Genomic DNA, 12,753 nt, shown 5'->3' with positions numbered 1-12,753 from the left:
TTTTTTTTTTTTTTTTTTTTTTTTTTTTTTTCTTTTTTTTTTTTTTTTTTTTTTTTTTTTTATTAAAATTATTGATATGATGTTGTCCACTTCAAGCATAAGCTCTCGTGCCTTTGTTCTGGGCTTTCTCAAAGGCTTTATACCAATGGAGATAGTATTCCTTGATTATAAATCCATAATCATTCCCTAGGGTTGGAAACGTGTATGTTTTTGAAATTATTGATATGCTCATTTTGCTTGAACTTGTACAAATCAGAAAGGTTGTCGCTTGTCGCCTATTTTTCTTTGTCTTGTTTTAGATTTAACTCATGTATGGATGTATTGAAAATTGAATCAAATGTTGTTTAATTCCCATTGTTTAGGATCAAAATTTGTTTCATTTCTTTTCGAGAGTCTATTAGACCGCCTTGCGACCATTCCAGTTGGTCGATAACGATCCTCTATGGATGCAGGACCAGGGTTTGTTTGGTCGTTAATCACACCCTAGCCACAAGGCACAGGTTCATCCACTAAAATCTAAAGTGATAAATGTTGATAGTGTTTGGTTGAATGGCACTCTGACCTCTATGGATCACAATCTCGAAGATTCTCTTATTAGGTATAGATATAACCTCTTCTACATTTAACCGATAGTAATAAATATATTGTGTGGCAGTCGAACGGAATTTTATTTTTAAGATTCTAAATATGTTACCGAACACACGTTAAAAACCCGTGTAAAAACATGGAATACAACTTGGTTATATGCTATATTCCATGTTTTGAGATCACCCACTACCCTAAATCTTCCTTAAGGTTAAAATTTCCATGAAGTTACCTTGGGAGTAAATCTTGATCATGAAAAACAGCGGAGTTATGGCGTTATAAACAGTAAATAAATGTTACTGTGCTTCCAAGTCAGTAGAACGCAGTTTCCTTTAAGAAAAAGCTTCATTAAAAGAACAAAACAAAGCCAAATCTTACAGCCTTTTGCTTTGTTAACTGGAAGGAACAGAAACCCTTAGGGCTAGCTGTTGCATGAAACCCTTTTTATTGTCATTATTAAATTAATGTTTCTTCATTCCTAAATTAATGGGTAAAAAAGGCTTTTCGACGCTCCCATGTTGTTTTACTTTTTTGTTTTCGTTTTTTTTCTTTCGGGTTTTACGATACAAGATAGGGCTAGTGAGATCATGTTACTGATGGTCGAGTTAAGCTCTATTTTGACGTCCGTTATGCTATTTTTCAGGACTTATTTCTTATTCTCTGAGTATGTTGGGGGGAATGATGTATCAAGTTGTTATAGACCCGACTTAAGAATGAAACCCGTAAGTGCATTTGGTAGATAAGACGGTGATGGAGACGCATAGGGGTATGTAAGTATCTTTTGAGGGTAAAATGTGTGAAGGGTAGTATTAGGTAAAGTAGGGTAGAAAGGGAGATGTGGAGAGAAAGAAGAGTAAAGGGTGTAGGGTAAGTTATAGGTATTTAAGGGCGGAATGACATAAAAGAAAGGAGAAAAATCAAAATATTGAGCATTCTTTTGGAGGAAAAAGGGTTTATTGATATGATGGGACTCCACTTCTAATCCATGCATTCATCAAAATCTATTTTAAAAAATATTTTATTTTTTAGGTAGTGGGTCAATTTGTGTTCATATTATTGCATCTTAAAATTAATATATATATATATAATGATTTTTTTTCTTTGATTGGGGAGGAGAACAAAGAGAACAAGTGCTGGCCCTGAAAGGGGTGAGGGTGACACGAGGCTGTGTGCCGCAAGGACGTTGGGCTTCGAATGGGGTGGATTGGGGGTCCCACATCAATTAAAGAAGGGAACGAGTGTCAATGAGGATGCCGGGCCCCGAAGGAGGTGGATTATGAGATCGAACAAAGAGAATGGGGAGGGGAACAAAGAGAACGAGTGTCAATGAGGACGCTACGTCTCAAAGGGAGTGGATTGTGAGATCCCACGTCGATTGAAGGGAACGAAACATTTTTTATAAGGGTGTGGACCAAAGATGATATAAAAGAACCCGTAAACGTTTATATTTTGAATCATAATACAAAACAATGGCTTCATTTGTATAGAAAACAGAGATAAATATATTCAAATCTGTGACCAATAGATCCATCACTATAATCTATGCAAGACCTAATGTTTCTGCTATAGATAGATATAGGAGAAGAAGGACAAGCATTTCAGCTCAAAAATGTACAATCCAAACCATCTCTTAAAGCACAATCGTTGCAAGATTACCGACCGGGACTCGTTGTCGTCGACGGGGCCGTCTCGTCGTCTTCCCCCACCCTGTCAGCCTCCTATTGTCAACTCCCATCATCTCATCAGCAGCATCAGCATTACTAGGAACATTCTCAGCTGGCTGTGTGGAGGGGCTGCTGCTGCTGCTAGTCATGGATCGTCGCCTTCCTCTGCCACACGCAGCGTTTCTCGACGAGTTCCTCTTCGTCGAGCCCGAATTCCACTCATGACCCATTGCCCTCATTAGCCCTCCAAATGTGTTAAGATCTTCTGTAACTTCTTGTCTTGATAGAGAAGTAAGGCCTGGAAGTATGTCCCTTTGGAAGTCCCTCCGTTGCCTGCCTCGCCTCGCCTGCCCTTTCCGAGGGCGGCCTTGCAGTACCTTAGCTGCATCTTCTTCCATTGTTATATGCCCTGGAAGAACCAGTGGCTTAGGCATATACTCCTCTGCCTTGGCTTCTGCTAGTCCCAATGTCATGGATTCAAACGAATCCATCCCTTCTTCATACTCATTTGAATATAAGACAGCCATCTCCACCAACAAATCAAAGCCATTGTCCATACAATCCTCCAAATGGCTGTCACAAACAGATGAAGCAATGGAAACTATTGCCTCTGCTGCTAATTCCATGACCCCATCTTGTTCGTTTACGCCTTCATATCGCCGTTTCGAGTCTAATTCGGGCGTTGTTTCTATAATTTCATCAGAACTTGCAGGAGCCTCCTCCAAATCTATCTCTCCCCACGTTCGGACATTCGATTTAGGTGTCGGTATCAAACGTTCTTCGTCGTCGCTTAGACTCAAGTTCAAATCAATGAGAACTTTTGCTTCATTCAATTCAGCAACCAAAGGATCACAAGGCAAGTTGATATCAAATACTGCTTTCTTGGGATCCTGCAATCCTTCAGAAACTGATTTACAAGACATGTCTGATTCAAACTCTTTGTTGAAGATATCATCACTAAGCAAATGACCAGTTTTCCCTCTGAGCCAAGGCAACAATGTACAATTTTCCTTAAAACCTCTCTCTTTTGTACATTTCACGTCCACAGAACTCGAGTCCTCGAGGAGTTTCAACGCAACGGAAGGGCTCGAGTCTGTCGGAGTTCGATCGTTACCATTACCCTGTTTCCAAAAGTTGCAGCTGACAGAAGAGGGGTGCCCCATTTCTTCCTTGAACTCAGATGAACACCCAAGAACAGCCCTGTTATAGTATGATAGCTTACTAAAATCAGGAGCAGCGAGCTGTGGTGTGGACGTATGCGTAGGGACGAACGAGCTCGAGCTCAATGGTTCACCCTTGATCTTCTCATGACATCTTTTGGTAAACTGCAAACCGAAAACCGACCCGTCTCTCGACTGTTCTACGCTATCTTTATCTGTTGAATGAAACAGTGGAGCTTCATTAAGTTCATAGAGAGAACTTACAGGTTGAGAAGAAACAGGCCATCTTTTAGTTTGAAGTCCTTGAAGAATGTTATTATTATCCAAATCACTTAAACAACTCGTATTCTTTTCAAAACGAGTGCCCGATTTACGAGCGTTTCGCAGGCAACCAGTCCGCTCGCCATCATCAGCAGCATAGAACTTGATATCCCTTCCAAGATCAATCATTTGGTCCTTGTTGTGATGGTGACTTGATATGTCAGGCTCACTATCAATATACTCATCAGCAGGGAGCTGAAGATCCAACACTTTTCGTCTAAACTTTGTCGGTCGGGATTCGAGAACCTGCAAGTCCCTCGTGTCGTTTTGTAGTGAAAAAAAACAAGGCTTCTGGCTAGAAATCATAGAAGAATGAACTTCTTCAACACCTGAAATAGAAAACCTGGCATTAGACGAATTCGCCACACGAAAATATGGCAGATTCCGTCTCGAACCATCTTCAGAAGTAACTTGAGATGTCATGGGGCTAGAAGAGAGCAATGAGTCTACAGCTAACTGATTTCTGCAAAGCTCTGTAGATTTGATCTTAGCCATTAGATCTCGTTGTTTTCGGTATAGACGATGCAGTTCGAACACCTGCAGTTCGACACAAGAAGCAATATCTGGCTTATAGCTAGACTTCCAATGAGAGATTTCATTAAAAACTTAACTCAATCATGTTGAAATGAAGAACATTCTATGGAGAGTTCAGGAAGATAGAAGAAGAAATGCACCTGATTCTTGAAGATGGCCTCATGTTCAAGCATTTTCTGCTTCACTGCATCCTTATCATCGCCTAGATATCCATTGGTGCTAGTTCTTGGTAAGAACACATTGGGATATTGTGCATTTGTGAAGGCTCTTTCACCATAAAATAGATGCCAATTATGGCTGTTAGTATCATTGTTAAGTTCCCTCATTGGGTAAAAGCCTGGCAAGGAACTTTTGCATTGCACTTTCGTCCCCATTCCTGAAAATTATAAGAGTTCAACTTTAGGAGGGAATCCCATTGAAGATGCAGTTCATACTCTTCGTCATATAGATCCCGAGTTCATAATCATTTGCCTTCAAAGAAACGCACCAAAAGGATTTAAACGACGTGTCTATTAGGGAGAGGTTTCCACACCCTTATAAAGAATGTTTTGTTCCCCTCTCCAACCGATGTGAGATCTCACAATCCATCCCCATTCGGGGCCTAGCATTCTCGCTGACACTTGTTCCCCTCTCCAATTAATGTGGGGTCTCACAATCTACCCTCTTTCAGGTCCTAGTGTCCTCGCTGGCACTCGTTCCCCTCTCCAATTAATGTGGGGTCTCACAATCCACCCTCTTTCAGGTCCTAACGTTCTCGCTGGCACTCGTTCCCCTCTCCAATCAATGTGGGGTCTCACAATCCACCCTCCTTCAAGTCCCAACGTTCTCGCTGACACTAGTTACCCTTCTCCAACCGATGTGCGATCTCACAATCCACCACCATTTAGGGCCCAGTGTCCTCGCTGACACTCTTTCCCCTCCCCAATCGATGTGGGATCTCACAATCCACTCCCCTTCGAAGCCCAACATTCTCTCTGGCACTCATTCCCCTCTCCAATCAATGTGGGGTCTCACAATCCACCCCCTTCAGGGCTCAACACACCGCTCGATGTCTACCCCCCTTCGGAGCTCAACATCCTCGTTGGCACCATTTGTAACAACCCAAGCCCACCACTAGTAGATCCATCATAATTCAAACACTCGAACCTCATAACGAGAGTACAACATCAGCAATACAACCAGTGAACTCAGAAAATGGAAATTCAAACCAAAGAGGAACCATAGAGAACATGTGACAATGAAACTCCAAAGCAGGCCAATCAGCTCAAGCTTTTGCCTCAAAGAAATTACAGATAAAATGGAAGGTCTCCAGAGATACCCACAAAGTCCACAAGGAAAATTCAGTGTTTAAGAAGTCTCCTCTCAGTAAAGACAAAGCAACAAGTCTACAAAAGTCAATACAACAAAGCAACCCAGATATTGGCGCAAACCACCAATCAAAATCATCAGAATCCTAAAATTCAGTGCAAAAGCAAATGCATGATGAACCCAAAAGGGTAATCATAGAAACCACAAACACCCAACAATTCCCCAAAAAACAGCACAGAACCAACCAAAAAGTGGGAAAAAAACACAATCAAAGTGCTAAACCAAGCAATCAAACGATCAAACCAAAAGAACCCATCAATCAAATAATCCAAAAAACGAAGAACAGAACAAAATTACCTCAATCGAACACCGCACAATCAAAAATCGCTCTCGGATTCAACAAACAACGAGAATCCCCATTCAGAATCTCATCGAGCTCCCTCCATCAAAGACAATAACAAACCAACAGATATAAAAAAATGATTAAGAACAAGAATATCTGAAAGCCATGAGAAAAGGGGTTTAGATCGTCATGGGGTTGAAGAAAAGAAGCAGAGATTTCAAAGTTTTTGAGATGAAAAGATAGAGAAGAGGTCTTTTAGAGAGAGATCCTAGAAGGGAAATCTCCAATACCCACAACAAACAAGCGAACAAACTCCCAATGAAGTGACCCGAAATTTGTCAACATCCGCTTCCACTTTATTCTCTCCTCTTCCTTTCTTTAACTATTTCCTTAATTTTTTTCTCCAAAATCAAAGAAATCAAAGAAATGGGGTGCTTCGATTTCTTCAAGATTCGCGCTCCCTTTATGAACAGATAATGAAGGACAAATATCTCAAAATCCCGCCTCCTAAATCACAGTTGTGGAAGAATATAATACAATCGCTCTAAACCCATTAGCTGTTTTAATTAATACATTAACCAAGGAATTAAAAGGAACCAGAATTTTGGAAAAAGATTTTATTTTCAAGTTATTAATTCCGAAATTTGGTGTGGGTCCCAATGGTTGTGTGTACTACGGAAAGAATGAGGATTTGGATGAAGAAGGAAAATGCCCTTGTAGTAACTCAAAATTACAGAAATGGGATTTCTTTTTTTCTTTTTTTGTTTTTTTTTTCTAATTTTTTGATTGGCGGATTGGTTGATCTTGTGTCAGCTATAGCAGTGAAACTCCATTGGTGGCTCTCTTTTCATGCTGTCCAATCTTATTTTCTACGAATATTATTATTATTATTATTATTATTATTAATTTTAAATAAATTATATTATAAAATTTTAAACTTTAATTCTCTAATATTTTAATTTAATAAATTGTGTTAAAAAGAAAATTATTAAATTAAAAACAGAGATTTCCAACTTTTAATGGAAAAAGTGGTTTTTTCTTTTTTCTTTTTTTTTTTAAAAGAAAAAGTTAGGAACAGAATATTAATCAATAAATAATTAAAAATATTGAAACGTGTTGCTATTTTTTTTTTAATTTAAAATTTAAAAAATACTTCTGAAATTTATTGGGTTATGCTCAAATTAATAACTCGGTTGAATAATTTAAATAATTAATTTTGATTTAGAAGAAAATTAAATAAAATTAAAATTTAAAATTTGTAATTTAAAAAAAAAAAAAGAAAAAAAGAAGGGGACTATTAGGGGAAGTACAAAGCGTCGGGGAATCATAATAATTAAAGCAGATTTAATTTTAGCTTTTAAATTTCTTGTTATGGACGTTAGCGTTGTTTAACAGACCCCCGAGTGGGGCCCACCTTCCTTTGCATTAGTCACTCTCATCTAAAATGAGTGACGATTTCCAATGTCCCAAGATTTTCTTAAACTACTTGCTTAGTGGGGCCCACCTTTTTTTTTTTTTTAATTTTATTTTTCAAAAAATTAAAACCGACGAATAAATAATAAAAAGTAGATTAAAAAAAAAAGTCTTTATACAATTTAATTTTAATAAATGCAAAGAACAATAAATAAAACCACCAAATAATTTAATAATTAATTTCAAAGTATTAGAATTGAATTGATGAGCCAAAATTAGGGTTCCTTCCTTCAAATTCTTATGGTCAAATTGGGCCCACATATTCCATTCAATAACACCTTTTAATCACCTTTATGATTCATTTCTCTTCTTCTTCACACTTTCTTAAAGTTCTTAACATAATTATTATTGACCATCATGTTTTATATATACTGTTCAAATTCTGGGTTTGTCACAATATTTGGTCAACCATATTTGAGACATCTAGACGTTTTCATATTCTCGAGCTATTTTTATAATATAGTCTTTGCATACCTACTATTATATATTTTTAAATTGATGTAACTAATGCAATGCAAACAGTTTATGTATTTTTTACATTGAATTACAAATTTATTTGTTAATACAATGACGATATAAATAAATGACAAGTTAATTGCTAACTCGAACATAAGTCAACTAATACAACGTAAGTTACACGTTCTTCATCTATATGAGATGGTAGCTAGTCTCCAAATTGAGTATTCGATACAAATTCCACAGCAATTAGCTAAACCCCATAAAAACCTCCTTTGGATGTTTGAAGTTAAGCTTAAAACATACTTACAAAAACGGGAAAAAGGTAAGAGGTAAGTGAAAGCAGAGTGTTTTAACTCAGAAATGAACATTAAAGCTACTAAACTTCATCAATCGAATTAATCGATGATAATAGACAGAGATCATCTTCATGAGATCACACATCAGTTGAAGAGGATGAAACATTCTTTATAAGAGTGTGGAAACTTCTCCCTAGCAGACTCGTTTTAAAACTATGAGTCTGACAGTGATATGTAACATGCCAAAGTGGACAATATTTACTAACAGTGAGCTTAGTGAGCTTAGACTGTTGCATCATAATATTTAACATTTAACAGCTAATCCTATGTCATTCAATATTTAGAATAAAATTGAGTTAAAGATGCAAGTTGTTTGAGTAAATACTCTAGATGATGAGAAAGTTTCAGTTCCATTGGGCTATACCTGTGAATTCCACTGCTTCTTTGGTTTCCGATGTAAACTAAGTTGAAGCAAGAGTAACTGTGAACAAAAGTGATGTAGCCAAATTAGAACTGCAACATATATCATTATCAAGTCAGTTGATTAATTCGTATTGATACTCACACCTTTGGAGAGGAGAACGGAGTATTTTTTATAAGGGTGTGGAAACCTCTTCCTAGTGAAAGCGTTCTACAACTTTGAGGGAAAGCCTAAAAGGGAAAGCGCAAAAAGGACAATATCTACTAGCGGTGAGCTTGTACTGTTACAAATGGTATCAGAGCAGACATCGGGCGGTGTGCTAGCGAAGACGCTAGGTCCCCAAGAGGAGTGGATTGTGAGATCTCACATCGGGTGGAGAGGGAAATAGAGCATTCCTTATAAGGGTGTGGAAACCTCTTCCTAGTGGACGCGTTTTAAAACCTTGAGGGAAACCTGAAAAGAAAAGCCCAAATAGAACAGTATCTGTTAGCGGTGGGCTTGGGCTGTTACGAGTCGTATCAGAGCCAGACACCGAGCGGTGTACCAGCAAGGAACCTGAGTCCCTAAGGTTGATGAATTTGAGATCCCACATCGGTTGGAGAGAGAAACATAACATTCTTTATAAGGGTGTGAAAACTTCTCCTTAGTGGATGCGTTTCAAAACTTTGAGGGGAAACCCAAAAGAGAAAATCTACAAAGGACAATATTTGCTAATGGTGGACTTGGGCGGTCTAAACTTGATATCAACACAACCCTAAGAAAACAACGAGATGCTATGCCAATAACATGTACGATACTGATTTGGAATTTCAACTATCAAGTTTCATTGAATCACCTGAAAAGCAATGAATATGGAAACCCTTCCCAGACACGGGGAGAGTTAAAGGAGCAATGCAAGAAACGAGATGAACAAAACACTTTGGAAGGCATTGAACGATGGATTTCTACAGATGTGTGTTGATCAATCATTGCCCCATTGATCATCATCTTAATATGGGTTGGGAATAATATAAGGGAAACTTTACCGTCGACCAATGATATTTAAACCTTTGTCTTCAACTTCGCTCTTTGAAGTTACCCTTTTTGATTCTTGCTGCTTGATGATATCTGCTTCAACCTTTGTCAAGTAAAACAGACAATACACAATCTATGCCCTTATGAGTTATGAATGTCATTTTATTTCAAGTAAAGCAAACGACAAACCTGAACTCAGTTAGCTTCGTTCTCAATTCTTGGCCAATTTCATACTGCTCAATGTTCAACGCGTGCTGCACAAAAATAATCCATACCAGGAAAATCTTGTTTAGTTAAAAATGAGAGCGCTAGCAAATCAATAACAAAACAACAGCCTGCCATACCTGTACTCGTGTTGCCACGTCCAGCCAGAAAAGGAAATATAACAGCCCAAGCCCACCGCTAGCATATATTGTCCTCTTTGGCCTTTCCTTCTCGGGATTCCCCTCAAAGTTTTTAAAACGTGTCTGCTAAGTAGAGGTTTCCACATCTTTATAAAAAATGTTTCGTTCTTTTCTCAACTGATGTGGGATCTCACACTCCATCCCCTTTGAGGCCCAACATCCTCACTAGCACTCCTTCCCTTCTCCGATCAATGTGAGACCTTCCCAATCCACCCCTTTCGGAGCCCAACGTCCTTGCTGACACACCGTCTATGTCCACCACCCTTCGAGGCTCAGCCTCCTCGCTGACATATCCCCGGTGTCTAGCTCTGATACCATTTGTAACAACTCAAGTCCACAGCTAGCAAATATTGTCTTATTTCAGCTTCCCCTCAAAATTTAAAAACGCGTATGCTAGAGAGAAGTTTCTACACCCTTACCCCAACCGACGTTGGGATCTCACAGGAAAAATTAAAATATCATTGTTGGCATTCTCACTGCGTTCTATACGAGCACCCGATCCTTGTCCACCCCCTTTAACAACCATCCAGCTTAAACCTTAAAATTTCCTCGTTTCAATCTACAGCATTGGCTAGTTAAAGGAAAATCTTGTCTGCTTGAAATTTATTCTCAGTGAAAGTGCCGATCCATAAACCTCAGGATCTCCCAAGGCTGTCACAGCGTTTATTGACAAATCCTGCACCATTTCTGCTTAACAGGTAAACACTGTTTCTTGATTAATGAAGAAAATTGTGATTACATGCCCTCAGTCTCATGATTTTCGAAGCAACACAGATCTACTCAATTCACCACAAATCACTCTTTTATGTGTGTGTGAGAAAGAAGCAGAGAGAAAAAATCACAAAAAATTAGAATACGGATTTCCATTCATACTGTTCCTCAAGGATTGATAAGAATCACATCAGCATCAAACAGTAACGACAGAGAGAAGATAACAGAAACAAAGTTTATGTACGGTTTAATCCGATGAGACGCTAGCGGATCTCAGCTAAACATTGACTAACGATTTAATAAGCGCCTAAAATAATGAAAATCAAAGCTCAACTGTTGAACAATTTCTTGAATCTCCTCCACACTACACGTTACAATTTCTCGGCAACTAAACAGATAAATCGGTAAACACCGCAGATTAATTCCACAGATTGTGTTTTTCTACGAAGACGGAGAAAGATAAAATGCAGCCGAAGCTAGAATTAGTAACAAGGCCGGAGAACGCACCTGACCGCCGCCGGAGAAGCGATGAGAAGCACTTTTTTGCAAGCAGAAGAGGTGAGGAGTGAGTTCCAAGCGGCGGGAAGGGCCTCATCTAACGACGTCGTATTCACGTCCTCCGCTTATTAGAAATTATATATCAAATGTGTTGTTCCAATTTTATGTAATTTTTTTAATACAACAAATTATCGGTTCCATTTACAATTTACTTCATAAATTTTTTATTTTATAGTTCAATTTTTGCTAAAATTACCTAATAATTTAAAATTTTAAAAATAAATAATCACCCATAAAAATTCACAAAATATTATAAAAAATTATTTACATTATCTATATTAGTTCTCGAGAAAACGTAAAAAAGATCGGTCAATTAGGACAACGACATACGAGATTGGTTGATGGATCCTAAGCACGGATAGTCGAACCCTAACCCTTATCCCAATTTAGTGGTGACCAACATCTAGGCATAGGTACAAGTAGGTCTGAGACCACTAGGACAATGATTGACTAATACCCATCACGTGTTTGGGAAATTTTTTAATGTAGCATTTGGTCATTAAAAGCGTCACACTGTCCGTTCTTATGTGTAGTCACAACTCTTGTACTATTCATTAAAAAATAGCACCAGACACGTTTCTCGACCTAACTCGTCGTAATCAATCTCGTTAACATTAATTATTACAAATTATACTTCCAAACTTACCGAAAATAGTAAATGATTTTTTTAAAAAAATCAAACTAAATATGTGATTTAGACTATATTGTTTTAAACAAAAATTAGATATAAGCTCAAAATATATTTTAATTAATTAAAATATAAAATACCCGTAGTTTTAAATATGATAATAAAATTAAAATATATTAATTTTACCCTATTTAATAATTTAAACTACCATAGTTTTGTCGTAGGGCATGGACTATAACAGCCCAAATACATCAGATATTGTCCTCTTTCAGACTTCCGGTTTTAAAACGCGTCTGCTAGGGGAAGGTTTAAGGTTTCCATTGGTTTGTCCTCCTCTCCAACCAATGTGGGACATCACAATGGGCCCCGAGTTCTCCTCCCCAACCAATGTGGGACATCACAATCCACCCCCTTCGGGGCCCAGCGTCCTCGGTGGCACTCTTTCCTTCCTCCAATCAATGTGAGACCGCCCCAAATTCCACCCCCTTTAGGGCCCACTCTTTCCTTCCTCCCATCGATGTGGGACTGCCCCTAAATTCCACCCCCTTTAGGGCCCAATATTCTTACTGGCACACCGCCTCGTGTCTACCCCCTTCGGGGAACAGCGAGAACGCTGACATATTGTCCGGTGTCTGACTTTGATACCATTTGTAACGGTCTAAATCCACCGCTAGCAGATATTGTCCTCTTTGGACTTTCCCTTTCGGGCTTCCCCTTAAGGCTTTAAAACGTGTCTGCTACGTAAGAGTTTCACACCTTTATAAATGTTGGTTTGTTCTCCTCCCAACCAACGTGGACACGGACTATATGCAATTATATTAAATTAACATTAAAAAAGAAACTATTTTACAATTAAAACATAAAAAATAAAACC

At 38.3% G+C, this 12,753-nt stretch overlaps 1 protein-coding gene and 1 long non-coding RNA gene across 4 annotated transcripts; both read right to left on the bottom strand.

The window, feature by feature from the left end:
* Nucleotides 1–2,008: 2,008 nt before the first annotated feature.
* Nucleotides 2,009–6,431, bottom strand: LOC111798571. The gene is made up of 3 exons (XM_023681810.1): nt 5,930–6,431; nt 4,405–4,640; nt 2,009–4,267 (listed from the first exon to the last, which is right to left on the bottom strand). Exons 2-3 carry the CDS (start codon nt 4,636–4,638, stop codon nt 2,216–2,218), a joined length of 2,286 nt encoding a protein of 761 aa, XP_023537578.1. The 5' UTR covers nt 4,639–4,640; nt 5,930–6,431; the 3' UTR covers nt 2,009–2,215.
* Nucleotides 6,432–7,987: 1,556 nt separating this feature from the next.
* On the bottom strand, nt 7,988–11,366 carry LOC111799108. 3 transcript variants are annotated; one of them, XR_002815770.1, is made up of 3 exons: nt 11,201–11,366; nt 9,400–9,832; nt 7,988–8,794 (listed from the first exon to the last, which is right to left on the bottom strand). It is a non-coding gene; the product is annotated as an uncharacterized LOC111799108 (long non-coding RNA). The 3 variants fall into 3 exon arrangements; XR_002815769.1 differs by lacking the exon at nt 11,201–11,366 and adding an exon at nt 9,923–10,035; XR_002815771.1 differs by lacking the exon at nt 11,201–11,366 and adding an exon at nt 9,923–10,035 and having other exon boundaries at nt 7,988–8,624.
* Between the last annotated feature and the right edge of the window lie 1,387 nt (nt 11,367–12,753).

This window comes from Cucurbita pepo, chromosome LG07 (assembly GCF_002806865.2).
Source record: "Cucurbita pepo subsp. pepo cultivar mu-cu-16 chromosome LG07, ASM280686v2, whole genome shotgun sequence".
NCBI classification, from domain to species: Eukaryota; Viridiplantae; Streptophyta; class Magnoliopsida; order Cucurbitales; family Cucurbitaceae; genus Cucurbita; species Cucurbita pepo.
This window is presented reverse-complemented; position numbering and strand designations above follow the sequence as displayed.